Source organism: Giraffa tippelskirchi, chromosome 1 (assembly GCF_054371585.1).
Source record: "Giraffa tippelskirchi isolate mGirTip1 chromosome 1, T2T-mGirTip1v1.2.pri, whole genome shotgun sequence".
NCBI lineage: Eukaryota > Metazoa > Chordata > Mammalia > Artiodactyla > Giraffidae > Giraffa > Giraffa tippelskirchi.
The window spans coordinates 2,400,027-2,417,317 of record NC_137275.1 but is presented as its reverse complement, the minus strand read 5'-3'; the positions used below and the strand labels follow the sequence as shown (position 1 = coordinate 2,417,317).

The 17,291-nt window shown below is 63.4% G+C and overlaps 1 protein-coding gene and 1 long non-coding RNA gene across 7 annotated transcripts in view; one reads left to right on the top strand and one right to left on the bottom strand.

Moving 5' to 3' along the window:
* Positions 1–12,634, bottom strand: part of DOK7 (docking protein 7) — a 34,423-nt gene extending 21,789 nt beyond the window's left edge. For 2 of the 6 annotated variants that reach the window (XM_081580549.1, XM_081580573.1), the window contains exons 1-4: positions 12,379–12,594; positions 11,996–12,041; positions 2,840–3,070; positions 660–860 (exon numbers count right to left, since the gene is read on the bottom strand). In XM_081580549.1, the coding sequence (XP_081436675.1) occupies positions 660–860; positions 2,840–3,059 (421 nt within the window). In that variant the 5' untranslated portion in view covers positions 3,060–3,070; positions 11,996–12,041; positions 12,379–12,594. Of the gene's footprint in view, positions 1–659; positions 861–2,839; positions 3,071–11,995; positions 12,042–12,111 lie in introns of all 6 variants that reach the window. The other 4 variants (XM_081580562.1, XM_081580540.1, XM_081580559.1 and 1 more) reach the window with 4 other exon arrangements.
* Positions 12,301–15,759, top strand: LOC145542208 (uncharacterized). Its single transcript, XR_014079666.1, has 2 exons — positions 12,301–12,649; positions 13,013–15,759. It is a non-coding gene; the product is annotated as an uncharacterized LOC145542208 (long non-coding RNA).
* Positions 15,760–17,291: the final 1,532 nt, after the last annotated feature.

The window sequence follows — 17,291 nt, the reverse complement described above, 5'->3', positions numbered from 1 at the left end:
CAGCCTGGGGCAGCCGCAGACAGGCTCGGACCCTCCAGACAGAGGAGCGGAGGAACTGTCCCCCACCCCCAACAGCAAGTGCGGGTCCACGGCGGCCCCCTTCACTGGGAGAACAGCAGGCTGGGGGCGCTGGAACCCCCCCCACCGCCCTGCACCCTGAACTCTCTGCCCAAGGGCCTGTGCGCTCCCCCCCAAGCTCCTCCCGTCCCGGAGGCCAGCTCCCTGCAGGGCTCACCCAGCCTCGGATGCCACCTTGGCCCTGGGGGCCCCCCGCCCTCTCTGCTGGGCCCTCACATTCAGCCCTCATCTCTGACGTCGGCCAGAGTGGGGGCTCAGGGCCCAGGGAGCCGAAGTGTCCGCTATGCGTATCCTCAGTGGACACGTCTGTTCTCTTTTTTTCCCGAGTGAGCGGCTCTGATGCTCTGTGACCAGGCCCTGAACCGCCCCCAGATGGCCCTGCACCGACTTCGTTCAGGAGGGTCCCCGCTCGCAGCCCCCAAGCCCCCGCCTCTGGCCGAAAGAGCATGGTCTGGGCTGGGGCCTAAGCGCCGGCCCTTTGAGACCGCAGGCCGCTGCTGGCCCAAGAGAGGCCAGGGCAAGCGGGAGGGCCGGCTCTGAGGCCACAGCCCGGCCAGCAAGCCCGCGGCCCACGTACTTACAGAATCCACACCTGGTCCCGCCTTCAAAGATGAACCCGTTGGGCACGGCCCCGTAGCGCCGGAGGTCCGATAGCTTCCACTGCCCTGCCACGGCCGGCGGGACGTCCCTGGCCACCACGAGGATGTCGTTGCAGAGGTGCAGGGTGGCAGGGCCGCTCTCCAGCTTGGTGCCCGGAGCCACGATCACGGGGAACCTGTGCACTGGGGCGGGGCAGGGGCGACAGGGTGTTGCTGGGAGCAGAAGTGACCAGGAAGTGGCAGGTAGGGTGTCAGCTCCCGAGGGCAGGGCCACCCGGCACCACGGCCCCGCCCTGTCCTGTCCTCAGGAGTCTGCCCTGAGCCTCTGCACCTTAACAAGGCTGGACCGACCCCAGGGAGCTCCGGGAGAAGCACATGGGCCACGGCTGGTAAGTCCAAGGCCTCGGGTGCCTCCTCTGAGAAACCCCTGCCCAGCGCAGCTACTGTGGTCCCATTCCAAAGATGGGGACACTGAGGCCTAGGAGGCCCAGCCTCCGGCCCCTTCTGGAGACTCCAGGGTCTGCCTCGTGGCCCAGCCCGGCCTCAGGGGCACGCAGGAAACCCCGGGCCCTCGCCGCTCCAGTGAGAGGGTCTCCCTGGTGCTGAGCATGACAACTAGCTCCCCGAGATCTCCTCTCCGCCTCGGGCTCAGTCCTTTGCCCCTGAGGCCCCTCAGGAGGGTGGTGGTGAGTTCTCTCCTCACAAGCCCCCCCCAACCTCGGAAGACCTTGGAAGAGGGGCGCATCCCAGAGTAGCCAAGCCCAGGAATGGACGGCGGCCTCCCAGCCTGTGCCCACCGGCCCCGTGTCCACCCCGAAGCAGAGGGGCCAGCCCCAGCCCTGCCTCCTCCTCTCTGAGCCCACCCAAGCCCCTAAATGGGCAGGAGCCCCTGGGTGAGGGTCCTCACAGCCTGGCCCCAGGGGGCCAGGGGTCAGCGACCCATCACCGCGTCCTGGTGATTTCTGTGAAGATGCTGGGCCAGGGCACCAGCTGCCTCTGCACCAGGCCCCTGCCCGCCCCACAACCCCAACCCTAGCAGAAGAGGAGTCACGCGCTGAGGCAGGCTGAACTGGCTGAACCCCAACAGGAGAACTTTCTGGAAGAGGCTCTTCCCTCCTGCCCCCACGTCCCCTCACTGGGCTGTCCACATGTCCCCCGCCCTAGACACCTGGTCTGGGGGCTCCCAGAGGAGGGACGAACCGCTGCCCCCTAGCTGAGATGAGATGAGGTGAGCAAGGCCCCCTTACTCAGGGTGCAAAACAGGGGCCAAGATCAGTGATAATTTAACGATGATTTAAACAACAAAAATCAGTGCAAAAAGTCCACGGTGAGTGAAACAGCTTAAATAAAGCCCAGGCTAGCTGTGGCATTGGGGCAGGTGCGGACAGGAAGGTTTAGAGACGGCTCACAAACCAGCTTCACTTTAGATTTTGACATTTCTGTTCATCGTGGGCTTCGAGCTTTCATTTTTAACTCTTTAAATACTGTGTTAGAACATCATGGCTTTTGAGATAAATTAGGGCTTTGGGATTAAACATACACACTGCTATATACACGTTAGCCAAACAACAAGGTCCTACTGTGCGAGCACAGGGAGCTATACTCAGGGTCCTGCAATCACCTGTAACGCACAGGAATCTGAAAGAGAACACAGATGTGTACCCATGCAAACACACGTGCAGCTGAGTCACTCCACCGTCTGCCTGAAGCTAACGCAACACTGTGAGCTAGCTGGGCTTCGATAAAAGATGCCAACCGTGGGTTCTGATGACTCAGCTGGGGGCCGGCCCGCCTCTGCTTGACCAGCTGGGTGGGCAGCGGGGTTGGGGGAGGGCTGGGTCTTCCCCTTCTCCCGAGAGCACGCTTCCCACACCCCGTGCCCCCCGTGGGGCCCAGGGGGGCTGGCTCCTCCTCCCGGGGCTCCAGGATCGGGTGGCCACCCGCTCGGGCTAAAGACCCCCAGTTCACATGAATGTGGCCAAGTTCGGGAGCTCAAGAGGCATCTCTCCCCGTGACCCCATCATTGCCCTAATCACAGCCAACCAGAGGGCACTCAGCAGACACTGGGAGTCCTGTCCCAGCCTCTGCAGCCCACTGGTGAGACCCCTGGGGACCCCTGAGGGCAGGCAGAGGCCGTCCTCACAGGCCCTGGATGCACTCACCCTCGCCCAGCGCGTAGCGGATCCTGGCATCCCAGGCACACATGGCCTCGCGGCTGTCGAAGCCCAGCATGACAGCCTGCGACAGGCAGACGATGGCCAGCGTGTGGGCCAGGCCCTCGTAGGGCAGGCCGGGCTCCAGCCCGCAGATGTCCTCCAGCGTCAGGCTGCTACGCTCCCGAAGCCCCTTGGCACGTTCTGACTTGTCCTTGTAGGCCAGCATCAGCAGGCAGTCTGCGGGGGGCGTGGGGTGGGGCAGTCAGTGCAGCTCCCGCCCTGAGTGCCCAGCAACCCCTGCACCCAGAGACCCGGGCTCCAGGCACGGCCAGCCCCCAGCAAGCCCCGGGCACCCTGAGCCTCCAGCCCCTCGTGTGCAAAAGGTACCCCCACCCCACATGGCCACGGGCCACGTGGGCAGAAGTGGGCTCGGGACACTCCCTGGCAGGGACCTGCCCACCTGGCCCGGGCCCCCAGCCAGGGCCTGCACCCTGCCCCCGGCCCTGGGGGGACACCGTTCCAAATGCAAACACGGCACTGAGCCGCCTGCGTGGCCCCGGTGAGCGGCCCTGGGTCAGAGCCCCGTGTGTCCCTCCTGAGCGCAGGTGCGCCCGGCCCGGCCACCACCCGGTTTCTGCTGCGGGTGAGGGGTCCGGGCCTGATGCGAACACCTAGACTCCAGAGTGAGAGGTGTCCCGAGCTCAGCGAACAAGTGCCCTCGTCGGGGCAGGAGAGGGTGGAGGGCGGGCAACGAAGGACCTCTTGGGATGGTGCACTTCCCCGCCCCCGCCCAACACTGGAAATGTCACCCTGCAGACCCAAGGGACATCAGGACCCCAGAGTCTGACTCCACACTCAGCTGGGCCAGCAGACGGAGAACAAGGGTGGCACTTCCTGCCTGCACGCTGTCAACCCCTGCTCCGTGAAGACAGAGGGCGGACGGCGTGTCCTGGACGTACACACCGCGGCGGTCAGGTGGGAAGAGAGCCACGGGCAGACTGGAAAGCAGCCTGCGGCACGGGCTGGCTCCGACAAACTCCTATTTACACATCTCCAAGGCCTGTGATGGGGCCTCGCTTTCTATTTGAGACCTAGCGTTTGAAATGCTTAAGTCAGGAAAAAAAAAAAACAAGGCTGTTCTCATTCTCAGGGGAATACACAAAACCCCAGAGCCCATGGAAACCCACCTGCCCACCCGAGGGTTCTGGCATGCTCTCTCGGGAGCACCGCTCCCTTTGGAAACGCGTGGCCTGGCCCATAGAGAAATTAAGTCACTCGGAAGGCATAAAGGGCACGTGTTGTTATGGAAATGTCCCCCAAGTGTCACCCGAGGCTCAGGAGGTGAAAGCCTGGGGAGGCTGTGAGCTCAGAGAGACTCCCAGCAAAGAAGCACGTGGACAAAGGGAGGCCACCGGGGCGGCCGCAGACGGGAGCCGGCTGTGCGGACACCTGGGCAGCATCCATGTATGGGAGCCTGGCATGCAGACACCGGGGCGGCCGCGGACGGGAGCCGGGCGTGCAGACACCTGGGCGGCTACAGACAGGACCCGGGCGTGCGGACACCGGGGTGGCCGTGGATGAGATCCAGGCATGCGGACACCCAGGCGGCGTCCACGGACGGGAGCCGGGTGTGCGGACACTCGGGCAGCATCCACGGATGGGAGCCTGGCGTACAGACACCGGGGCGGCCGCGGATGGGAGCTGGGCGCGCAGACATCCGGGCGGCGTCCACGGACGGGAGCCAGGAGTGCAGCCATGGACAGGAGCCCGGCGTGCGCACTGCCCCGCCACCCGCAGCAGGTTGCTCCCCAGACGTGCCAAGCACCTCCTGCCGCTCCTCTCCCGCTGGTGTCGCTGTGCGGCTGGCTGTCCCATCTCCCATCTCCCATCTCCCCGCTCCCCACCCTGGAAGGGAAGCTCCGAAGGCAGTCCTCTTCTGCTGTGACAGTCCTGTCACCCAGCACAGATAATGGTGAGGCCTTTCTATCCCAGGAAAGACTGTTTGCTTCAATCGTGGCCTGACCAGCAAAGGCAGGGCAAGACGGCCACCTCCTTTGTTTTAGGAGTTATGCTCCCAGTGATGTAGCCAAGAGCAGGGTCTGTAAACTTCTCTGTGAGGAGTCAAGACAGTAACTATACTCCACTGTGTGGGCCACACAGTCTGTGAACAGTTGTTTCTGTTCATTATTTATTTATTTGGCTGTGCCAGGTCTTAGCTGCAGCCCTGGGGGTTTTCAGTCTTCAAAGTGGCAGGCAGGATCTGCGGGATCTGTCATTGCAGCCTGTGGGAGCTGGTTTCCCGATCAGGGACCAAACTCGCACCCCCCACATTGGGAGCGTGGCGTCTTAGCCACTTGACCACCCGGGAAGTCCCTGTCACAGCTCCTTAACTGCAAAAGCAGCCAGAGACCACACACGCGGGTATGGCTGTGTTCCGGCAAAACTTCATCACAGAGGCAAGAGACGGGCCAGATTTGGCTCAGGTCCCGGTCTGCCGATTCGTGGTCTGGAGTCCAGCTTGCTACAAGGGCCCCTGGGTTGCCCCGAGACTCCCTGATGCCTCCTGCTGTCACGGGGGGAGGACGCCTGCCCTTGCAAGGCTGGTTTGGGGACCTGCGTGCTAGAGCCAACATCTGTCCCTGAGACCCTTTTTCCCACAGCCTGTCCAGTCTTCCTGGATCCTGGCTCTGTCTGAAATCAGCTCACAGCGTACTCCAGCGTACTCAGAGAGCTGAGAGTCGACTTGCACCCTCACCTGTCTGCGGTGGGGTAAATGGGGACCCCCTCAAAAAGACGTGTCCACATCCTGCCCCCCAGAACCTGCAGACACGCCCTCGTTTGGAGAAAGGGTCTGTGCGGATGTGGTCAGGTTGGGGATCTCGATGGATTGTCCAAGTGGGCCCCAAATCTAAAGATGAGTGTCCTCGTGAGAGAGGGGAGGAGAGGCAGCGACACAGGAGAGGCCACAAGAAGGCAAGTCCCGGAGCGACGTGCGCGCGAGCCCAGGAGCCCGGGCAGGCGGGAGGGCGCTCCCCAGCACCTTCGCAGAAGCACCTCGATTGCAGACTGCCAGGCTCCAGGACGGGGAGAGAGCACATCTCTCTCGTCGCCCCTGGGTTTGCGACACTTTGTTACCACAGCCCCAGGAAGCTGAGACAGCAGGCGAGTCACTGGTCTCGTGTTTAAATATGAACTAAATGGCGGCGGGGAAGGGGAGCACCCTGGGTGCCGAGCCCCCACCTTCTGCCCAGTGGAAGCTGCCCACAGTCACAGCCTAGTGAGGGCTGGAGGAGTCACCCCCGGACCCCGCAGTGGTCTCCCACGAGCTGGGGAAGGACGTGGCCCAGGGGAGGGGCAGCAAGCGTGGCCCCGGGCCGGCAGCTGCCCCGCCCCCTCCCCTCCCATCGCTCCTGCTGTGAAGGGTCCTATTTTTAAAACCCATCCTTCAGACAGTGCTGCTTAGTGAAAAGCTGTTGAAGGAACAGGCGCCAGGAAAACAGAAATTCTCAGGTCTGGGACCCGGGCGAGATCGCCAGAGCCTCTGGGGGCAGCGGCCCGCCGGCCCTGGACATACCGCGTGGAGGCTGCGGGGGCCCACACCAGCTGCCCAGCCCGGCTGGGGCCCCCCGCCGCGAGCGCCCAGGGCTGCACCCCTCACACGAGGCCTGTGAGCAAGGCTGGTCCCTCGGCGAGGTCTCCCGGTCACCAGCGGGGGAGCGCTGCCGGCCTTCCCACCCCGCACCTGGGGCGCCCGCTTTGTCTCCATGCCAGGCCACGTGGGCCCGAGGACCCCGCACAGAGCAGCCGGCCTCAGCCAGGCGGCCACCGGGCCTGGAGCCGCCCAGACCCCGGGGGCAGGAGCTGACACCGCCTGCAGGGCCTGGAGGGCGGCCTGGAAGGGGCGGCTCGGACAGGGGGTGGAGTGGACCGACCGGGGTTGTCGTACTGAAGGGAGGCAGAGAGGGGCCACCACCAAAGTGTGAAGGTGAAACAAGGTGGTCCGCGCACAGACACACACACACACGCACACACTCGGTCACGTGTGCCTGCATGCTCACACATGCACACCTGCTCGCTTGCACACACACACACTCTGTACGTGGGCACCACGGTAGGGATCGCCTGACCGGTCCAAGCCCAAGAGACCCCCCCTCAGCTCATAGAGCCTCTATTCTTCAAATGAGAACGCCACAGAGTCGAGGTACTAACACAGCCTTGGCTGGGCACACAGAGGCCCTCAGCCACCGGCCAGCCAGCAGGGACCTCGGCCTGGAGCCGGGCACCGTCCAATCACCACAAAACGCGAGGGAGGGTCTGCCTGTGGACCATGCACGCCCACCCTGCCCTCCACCTGCCTGCACCGAGCCCAGCCAGGGGCAGGGCGCAGGTTCCTGGTGCAGAAAAGGCAAATGCCCGGCAGCCCCGCTCACCAAAAGGGCCGCTGAAAGACCCCCGCTGGGGCCCCTCGGAGCCCACCTCACCTCCTTTTCCATCCCCCCGCCTGGCGGCCTCCCCCGCAGCCCTAAGCCTGGTTCACTTTGCTCTTGAGCAGCCCAGGGACCTGGGGACACAGCCCGGCTTCTGTGGAGCCGAAACCCAAGAGGGGAGATGGTCAGAACATGGGAAAGGTGGATAAAGAAGCAAATCCTGAGGATGTGCTGTTCAGGGGCCCGGAGCGGGCACCTGATGATAGCAGCTATTCATGGGACCTCCCAGACAGGACACAGACTCCCGAGGGAGGAAAGACACCAGCCTGGCAGCATGCAGGGAACAGCATTGTGCCAGAGGGAACAGCTAGTGCAGAAGCCCAGAGGCCAGCATGGGGGTGGGGAAGAGCCATCCGAAACGTAGGTAGGGTCCAGCCAGGTGGGCCTGCTGAGCCAGGCAGAGGCTCCCAAGAGCCTGAGAGCTATCATCAAACAGGGCCCAGGCTGGCTGCATGTGGAGAATGGACACAGGGCGACCTATGGCCTAGGCTGGGCAGAGGAAAGGGGGCCCAGGCTCTGCAGTAACCACGGTGACAGTGGGCAGGGCCTTCCCCCTGCCAGAGGCAGGCCAGCTCATGGGACCCCTTGGTGGGCAGAGGCAGGGCTGAGGGAAAGGAAAGAAGAGGATGATTCTGGATGGGGGGCGGGGGGTGCCTGGGGAGAAGAGGGGGCGGCAAGGCGGGGTGGGGTTTCTGTCACAGACACATGAGCCCAAGAGGCCCAAGGGACACCAGGCGGCCTGCACGCAGGCAGCTGGACATGGGCGCCTGAAGATGTAAAAATAACCATGAGAGTCATGGGCACTCGGAGGCGTTTACGGCCCAGGGCTGAGCGCCTGGGAGGGCGGCTGGGAAGCCGCGGGCCTCCGGGCCTCGTGGGGGCAGGGGGCCAGTAGGGAGGATGGAACCGGCAGGGGAGATGAGGCGGATGCCCACCCACGGGGACACGGCTGGAGCAGCGCTGTGGGGCTCAGTCCTCGCAGGTCACAGTGACCTTGGGCAATGCCTTCCGCAGAGCCGCTGGGCAACGGCCCCAGGGGCCATCTGAGGGCTGGGGTTGGGGGCTGCTGACCAGGCCCGCCTGCCGAGGCCCCAGCCCCCCTGACCCACGGGCCTCCTGACCCACGCAGGCCCAGGCCTGCTGCTGATTCAATTCAGGGGGAGAGTGCGCCCACCGTGTGTGTGTGCAGGGTGCCAGGGAGCCTCGTGGGGTGCCAGGGAGCCTCGTGGGGTGCAAGGGGCTTCACGGGCTCTGCGCACAGGTGGCAGCAGGAGCAGACAGGGCCCCGGGCCCACCGCAAACCCACTGGCCGTCCACCCTCTGCAGGGACCACCTTGCAAGCCCAGCGAGGACTTGTTCTCGCCACACAGTTGGTCAGAGCAGAAGCCAGACCTGAGCCCGGGTGCTCCGACTCCTGGTTGGAACCAGGGGCTGCAGGAAGCCTGGCCCTCCATGTCGAGGGTCCACAGAGACCAGAGGGCTGGTCACCACCCTCAGCCCGTGCTTGGGGGCCGGCCCAACCCTGGGACTGAGATGGCACACCCATTCCCAGGGGACACGGCCAATCCCAGACCAGAAGGTGGGACCAGAGCGAGACCCTCCCAGGCGTCACCATCTGGGAGTCCCCCCGTCTTGGAATGTGCCCACCTCAGCGGAGCTGCCACTGTGTGGGGTGGGGTGGAGGCTGCTGGGATGAGGCTCAGGGAGCTGAGGGGGCATGTGCCCCGAGGACCTCGTTCCTGGCTTGTCCACAGGACCCAGGTGTTGCTGAGAGCGGCTGGGCTCCCATCCTATGTCCCCTGGCAGGCCTCAGCCCCGGCATCACCTGTGAGGCTGAGTCAGGGTCCATGCCTTCCAGGACTCAGCACCAGGACGGAGCGTAGACGGCAGGGGAAGCACTGGACCAGCCCTCCCCAGGACGGGAGCAGCGTGGACTCCCACCTGGCGGAGGGGGGGAAGCACATGGCGGGGTTGAGGGGGTGGTCAGGAGACCACACCCACTCATCCAGGGCCAGAGCCCTTGGGTCACCAGGTCTCAGCCCCGCTGCCTACAAGACCCTGCCAACTCCAGGACTCAGGGTCCCTCCTGGCGGCTTCTCTGGGCAGAATAACGCAGCCCCAGCAGCGCACACGTGAGTCCCTGCAGCAGGGCCCTCGGAGCCGGTGCCCGGGGAGCTGCCCTGGCTGCTCGCAACCCTCTGGACGCCTCGCCCGTGGGTGGGCCGCCCTCCAGAGCTCAACCGTAGGAGAGACTCCCCCCACCATCCTGAGCCTCGACCCAGGGAGGCGCAGAGAGAGGCTGCCCAGGGTCACAGGGGTGGGCCACACCACCCTCCTCTCACGGGGGCCTGGCCTGGGGAAAGGACCCGGACAGGAATCCTCGGGCCAGGACAGAGGTGGGGACACCCAGGGGCGGTTCTCACTGAAGCTTCCGTAAAGACCGCCCCCTCTTTCCGTAGTAGTTCTCCTCCCTCTGATCACCTGAATTTTATTACGAGCATAAGTGGTCCTGGTTAAGACAAAGCGCAAACAGCAGAGAAGGGACCAAGTGGAAGGGGGCCCTCTGTGCCCCCGCCTGCCCAGAGCCTCCAACACCCTCTACTGCTCCCTGTGGGCCCTCCTGGGAGGAAAACGATTTCTAAAAGCAAGAACCCTGGGGTCTTCACGACAGGCAGGGCGGCCCCTCCTCCCCTTCCCAGGCTCCCTTCTGCTGCAGCCGGGATCTGGGGAGTCTCAGCAGTGAGACCCCCACATGCAAGGGCCTGCCCCCCACCCAGGTCTACCCAAGGGAGCCGGTCTTCAGGATAAGGGGGACCAGGCAGCCGCACCCCTCACAGCCGGAGGCCAGCTGTGAGGCCCCCAGCGAGCCGGAGAGGGGCTGGCTCATTGGCTAAGGGCCAGGGAGGAGAAACATGAGGGGGGATGGGTCCTCGGACCAGATGGGGGACCACAGTGGGGGTCCTGAGACTCTGGGGACCAGGACACAGGGTGCAGGGCTCAGGGCGGACAGCGACCCAGAGGGGCTGGGACGCTCCGCACCGGGTGGACCCTCCGCACCCCAGTCCTCTCCCGCCCAGTCCCCGGGCCGGGTCCTGCCTGGAGTGCCTGACCCTCTTCTCTGGGGACGTCCCCTCCAGCCCCGCCGCCCTAGCACCCTGGAGAGGCGGCTCTTCCCTCCCCTGAGGCCCGTGGCGCGCTCCCCTCCCGCGGGGCTGCACGTGGGAAGACCCAGGAGAGACTCTACAACCACAAGTCCACTTACAGACTCGAAGTCTGCGGTGGTGAGGAGCTGGTGCCGGAGGGCCCCGGCCCGCAGGTGTGTCCACTGGGACCGGCCAGGGTACAGCCCTCACCCAGCTCTCTCAGCTACGGACACGACACCCACCGCCAGGGGCTGCACGTCACCACCCACCTCAGCAAGAGGGACTTGGCCCGCCTGGGGCTGCCCTCGGGTGGGTCACCTTCCCCAGAGGCCCGCACAGGCTCTGGCTCATCAGCCTCCCCGCAAGCAGCCCCCGCTTCAGGCCCCGGCTGGCCCCTGCCTCCTCTTTCTACACTGCCTGAGCCCCACCTCAGCCACCCAGAGCCTGGCTGGTGCGGGGACCCCACTGCCTCCTGGCCCCCAGCCCCGCCAGGCCTCCCTGAGCTCCCCGGGACGAGGGCCCCTCAGCACCAGGCACAGGGCTGGGCCTGCGAGACCGGTCAGTTGAGTGAAGGGGGTGCGGGGCTCAGGCCCCCTTGGTGGGGACACTGAGGTTCAGGCAGGAGAAGAACGTGTCCGAGGCCAAACGCAGGCCCTTGCCCCGCAACCATGCAGCAACCAGAGCTGGCTCGGCCGACGGATGGAGGAGGGGACCTCCCTGGGAACTGCCAGACACCCCTAGGCGTGCCGGAAGACTCCGACAGCCTCGCACGTGTGAGGCAGCGTGCACACACACCCCTAGCAGCCCACACAGACCCCTGGGGGCCTGGGCCAGCTCCAGGGCACCTGTCTCCGCGAACAGCTGCAGCCTCCCAGCTCAGAGCCTCCAGGACGCCGCTGCTCACTGAGGACCAGGGCTGGAGATGCCCAGCTCCGCAAGCCCTGCCGGCCTCCTCCCAGGGGGGCGCGCTGGCCCTGGTGGGGAACTGGGACTGGGGGGCTCCCAGGACACATTCCCAGAGGAGGCCACTTTCCCCTTTCTCTGTTCCCACCTGGGTGGTCCAGCCTCAAGGTGGAGGGGCCACCTGGGGTCAGCCCGGCCCGGACACCCAGTCTGGATTTGGGGTCAGTCCCACTGGGCCGGGACTTTCTGAGATGCTCCCTGCGGCGCGATGGGGGAGGGGACCAGAACAGGCTCCTGCCCTTTCAACCCTCAGGTCTCCAAGGCCCCCCCAACCCCACCAGGTCCCTCTGAGGTCCTGTCAGCCCTCCTGCCGAGGGGGTCGGCCAAGGGGCCTGGGGTCTGAGGCGACGACGGGGCTCCGGGCCGAGTCGGGGCGCCGGGAGGGTCCCCGCAGGCCGAGGCCGGGGCGCTCTCCGGTTACAGCATTCGCCCTGGGGCGCCCGCCGCCGGCTATTTCTGGAGAGCTGGCCGGCGCTCCGGGCCTGCCGGGCGCACGCAGGAGGCCGCCGGCGGCCAATCGCGCGCGCACGCGCCCCCCGACCCCGCGCTCGCGCCCCGCGCCCGCTCACCTGCCACCGGCGACGGCTTGCGCAGCACCAGCCACCTAGTCTTCCACTGCGGGGGACAGAGGGAGCGTGAGCCGCCGCCCGCGCCCGCCCCGCCCCGCGCCCGCCGCGGCCCCGACCTTCTTGCCGTCCCGCAGCTTGACCTGGCCCTCCACCAGCGCCGCCTCGGTCATCTTCTGTCATGGTTCCCGCGCCCCGCCGCGCCTCTCCCCGCCGCCCCTCGGGCCGCCCAGCCCAGGGTCACTTTCAAAATAGCTCCGGGAGCGCAGTGCGCCGGCCGGCGGGTCGGCGGGCGGGGCGGCGCGCGCGGCGGGCGGGGCCGAGGTGCCAGCCCGCTGGTCCTGCCCCACCCGCGCCCCGCCTAGGCGATGCGCCCCCCGCGGCACCTGGGGCCACCTGAGCGCCCTGCTCTCCGGGGCTGCGCGGCCAGCCGAGGCTCGGACCTTGGGGCTCCGACGCTGCTCACCCCAGTGGGTGGGCGGGGGAGGGGGCCCCCCTTCCGAAAGCAAAGGAAACGACCACCAGAGGAGGCATCTGGGGAGGCCTCGGGTGGGTCCCGGTTTTCAAGTGTGCCTTCCTCTGAGCTGGCTTCACCCTCGCGCACCTGTCCCTCCCACCACCCGAGCTGTCACCGGACACCACAGATCACAGACGACGGTAGGTCGGCTCTGGCCAGGACCTCGCCTCACTCCCCCACCCAGCTCTCCGGCTGCTCTCTGCTCCCCTCCAATCCCTCAGACCGCTCCTGCTCCATAAGCAGGGGGATGCGGGTTGGGGGGGGGAGGGGTTCATTCCTGTCCCCTGGCAGCAGGGATCCCGGTGTGGATTGCTGCCAGCTGGTTAGCAGGGCCACAATGCCCCAGTCTCTGAGTCTGGTCCCGGACCTGCAATCCTCCCCGCCACTGGCTGCTAGGGTCGGGGAGGTCCGTGCCTCCAGGCTGCTCCGTAAAGGCCCCCAAGAGAGCCCCCTTTACAGCGGGGGAGCTCTGAGCCTCAGGTTTCCCCTCCTTCCACCCACAGCCCCAGCTCAGCTGCCCAGGTTCTTTGGGAACCCAGGTGGGTCCACATCTCAGACGTCAGCCCCCATTTCTGAGACGACCTCTGACACTCACGCCTCTAGGAGCGTCGACGAGGCCCCGGGGCCAACGGCAGAGACAGGACGGCACCCTGCAAAGCAAGGAGAAGCAGTGCACCCAAGCTGGGGTCCCACCCTGAGGAGGCTGAGGTTCTGGCTGGCAGGAAGGGGGAAGGCCCTGCGGTGTCCTGTTCCCCTGAAATCCGCACGGGCAGGAACGCGGGTGCACGTCCTCATCCCGTCCAGGTCTTGCCTCTCACGGAGGAGGACCTAACACTCAGAACCGCGGGCACCTCCAGGACTGACCCCCGTTGGCTGAGCCCCGAGCAGGGCATGGGGACCATGGGGGCAGGCAGACCGCTGGGCTGGGGTCCCAGCTCAGCAACCACCATGCTGGGTACAGAGAGGGCCAAGTCCGCCCTCTCTGTGCACCCCCGTCCTTGTTGTCACCAGGAATCTGAGAAGGCAGGGCCCTGGGGGGCGGGGGGTGATGAGCTCCGTTCGAATGTCCCGGGAATGCTTGCCCAGGGAGCGATGCGGAGCAGGGTCACCCCAGGCCCAGGAGGCGCCTTGCTCTCCCCTCCTCCAGGGGCACCGCCTCTGCAGGGCAGCTGCCCGCTCACCCCAGGCCCCCCAGCCGCTGGCCTAGGACAGCCGGCAGGGAGCCGGGCGGCGCTGGGGGGCTGTGGCCACCAGCACATCCGCCACCCCGGGCGCCTGGCACTTGCTCATCCCCGCGGGGAGGGGCAGTGCCCTGCTGCATTCCGCAGCACTGGCCCCGACCCAGGCTCCTGCCACGCCCGGCAGCTGCACCTGCTCCCGCACGGGCCCCAGAAAACGCGGGCTGCCGTGGGGACAGATGGCTGCCCCCCTCCACGCCGGCGACCTAGAGGCGGGACCACCTTCCGGCCTGGCTCCCGCTTCGGACCCGGGGTGGGGGTGTCCTGGCCTCTCATTCCTAAGCTCCTGCTGTGGCCCAAATGCTTGTGTCCCCATCCCCGAAATTCATGTTGAAGCTCAACCCCCAAGGGGATGGTACAAAGAAGCAGGGTCTTTCGGGGGTGATAAGGTCGTGAGGGTGGAGTCCCCAGGACTGGATTAGCATCCTCGTAAGAAGACGTGATCTTTCTCCCCACCCACCCTGAGGACACAGCCAGAGGCAGCCATCTGCACGCCCAGAAGAGAGTCCCCACCCCAGGCTGGCACCCTGATCTCTGACTTCCGGCCTCAGGAACTGTTGAGAACCGCATCTGTTGTTTCAGCCTCGCAGTCTATGGTATTTCTGTCATAGCTGCCTAAGCAGACTCAGACAGTTCCCTCAGCAGTGGCAGCCAGAGTCACTGGTGGCAAGTGGCAGAAGCCGACTCTGGTCACTGGAGCAGGAAGGAATCTGTGGGAAGATTGTCAGGACTCAGGTAGAACCCAGGGCAGGCGGGGATCAGCAGGACTGCAGGAGGCAGGGGGTACAACCGCAGTCCGGAGACCAGACGCCACCCCAGCTCTGCACCACTGCCCGGCCGGACTCCACAGCCGTGGGCCACGGCTGCTGCCTTCCAAGAAGCCCACCACCACCATGGGTTAGAGCCGACTGACCACACAGCCGCGAGTGCTGCTGCTGGACGTCATCGCCAAGGACACTGCCACTACGGCCAGACCCCACAGCCACAGGGCAGCGTCACCCCATCAATGGCTCTGCAGCCAAGGGACCTGCCATCTGACACTGCACCTGACACTCGACACCCAAATGAACTTGAACCATCGCGCGACTTTTCTGGTCTGTTTCCTCTCTTCCAGCCGACATTATTATGATGAGCTCCTAAATGAGAGGGCTTCCCTGGCGGTTCAGACGGTCAAGAATCCACCTGCAGTGCAGGAGGCCTGGGTTTGATCCCTGGGTTGGGAAGATCCCCTGGAGAAGGGAATGGCAACCCACTCCAGTATTCTTGCCTGGAGGATTCTATGGATAGAGGAGCCTGGCGGGCTGCGGTTCATCGAGTCGCAAAGAGTCAAACACAGCTGAGCAACTGAGCACACACTTAAACGAGAGGATGTGTGTGAGCATCTTTCAAAATGGTCATGAGTTTTACAAACATAAGAGAATGCCGGGACCAGGGACAGGCTGCCTCGTCTTGTGTCTCCAGGTGCTCAGTGACGCTGGAGAAAAACACATACCAGCTGATCGTGGCAAACACTCCGCCTGACTCCACCCGAGTGACTCCCTGAGTCACTGCAAGTCTCAGCTCCCCTCGGGTAGGCGGGGCCACGTGAAGGAGTCGTGGCCAGCGGAGTGTGGGCAGGAGTGATGACTGCCACTTCCCAGGCCTGCAACCTCCTACACTCACACATCGTGTGGTGAGATAGGGCGTTACGGACCCACCTGTGTGCCCACTAATCCACCTGGTGAGGCCCTTAGCCCAAGGTGACTATGTTTGGAGCTGGGATCTCTAAGGAGGCAACAAAGGTCAAATGAGGTCATAAGGGTGGGGCCCTGATCCCATAGGACTGTGGCCTTTCAAGTAGAGGGAGGAGTTCTCTCTCTTTCTGTGTGTGTCTCAGCACATGAACAGGGCACGGCCACGTGAGGACACAGCAGGAAGGCCTGCAGGAGAGGCTCCCCAGAAACCCACCTCACTGGATCTTGACTTTGAACTTCACCCCCAGAACCACGAGGAAATAAATGTCTATTGTGTGAGCTCCCCTACCTGTGGCTTTCTGTTACAGCAGTCCCAGAAGACTGGTACAGAGAGCGGAGAAAATCTAAAAACGTTGCAGTGTCCCCGGCCTGCATGCACATCCACTGACATGTGACCTCCTTCCACTGAGAGCTGGAGTGTGTCTGTCTGCCTCGGCTTTGATGAGGGAAACGCAACGGGAACACTCACATCCACTGTTTCTTTGGAGCCCGGCCTCCACCATGTGAACTGGCCCAAGGTAGCCTGCCAGATGACAAAAGATGTGTGTCCCAGTCACCCTATGGCCCCAGACAAAAGCCAGTCAGCCCCCAAGAGCAGAACTGCCTAAGACCCACCAGTGACCCATGTACAACCTTGGCCATGATAAGCATTCAATATCACAGTAATCCAAGTCTATACCCCGACCAGTAACGCCGAAGAAGCTGAAGTTGAACGGTTCTATGAAGACCTACAAGACCTTCTAGAACTAACACCCAAAAAAGATGTCCTTTTCATTATAGGGGACTGGAATGCAAAAGTAGGAAGTCAAGAAACACCTGGCGTAACAGGCAAGTTTGGCCTTGGAGTACAGAATGAAGCAGGGCAAAGGCTAATAGAGTTTTGCCACGAGAACACACTGGTCATAGCAAACACCCTATTCCAACAACACAAGAGAAGACTCTACACGTGGACATCACCAGATGGTCAACACCGAAACCAGATTGATTATATTCTTTGCAGCCAAAGATGGAGAAGCTCTATACAGTCAGCAAAAACAAGACCAGGAGCAGACTGTGGCTCAGATCATGAACTGCTTATTGCCAAATTCAGACTTAAATTGAAGAAAGTAGGGAAAACCACTAGACCATTCAGGTATGACCTAGATCAAATCCCTTATGAGTATACAGTGGAAGTGACAAATAGATTTAAGGGACTAGATCTGATAGACAGAGTGCCTGATGAACTATGGACAGAGGTTCGTGACATTGTACAGGAGACAGGGATCAAGAAAATCCCCATGGAAAAGAAATGCAAAAAAGCAAAATGGCTGTCTGAGGAGGCCTTACAGATAGCTGGGAAGAGAAGAGAAGCGAAAAGCAAAGGAGAAAAGGAAAGATATTCTCATCTGAATGCAGCGTTCCAAAGAATAGCAAGGAGAGATAAGAAAGCCTTCCTCAGCGATCAATGCAAAGAAATAGAGGAAAACAACAGATTGGGAAAGACTAGAGACCTCTTCAAGAAAATTAGAGATACCAAAGGAACACTTCATGCAAAGATAGGCTCGATAAAGGACAGAAATGGTATGGACCTAACAGAAGCAGAAGATATAAAGAAGAGGTGGCAAGAATACACAAAAAAACTGTATAAAAAAGATCTTCACGACACAGATAATCACAATGGTGTGATCACTCACCTAGAGCCAGACATCCTGGAATGTGAAGTCAAGTGGGCCTTAGAAAGCATCACTACGAACAAAGCTAGTGGAGGTGATGGAATTCCAGTTGAGCTATTTCAAATCCTCAAAGATGATGCTATGAAAGCACTGCACTCA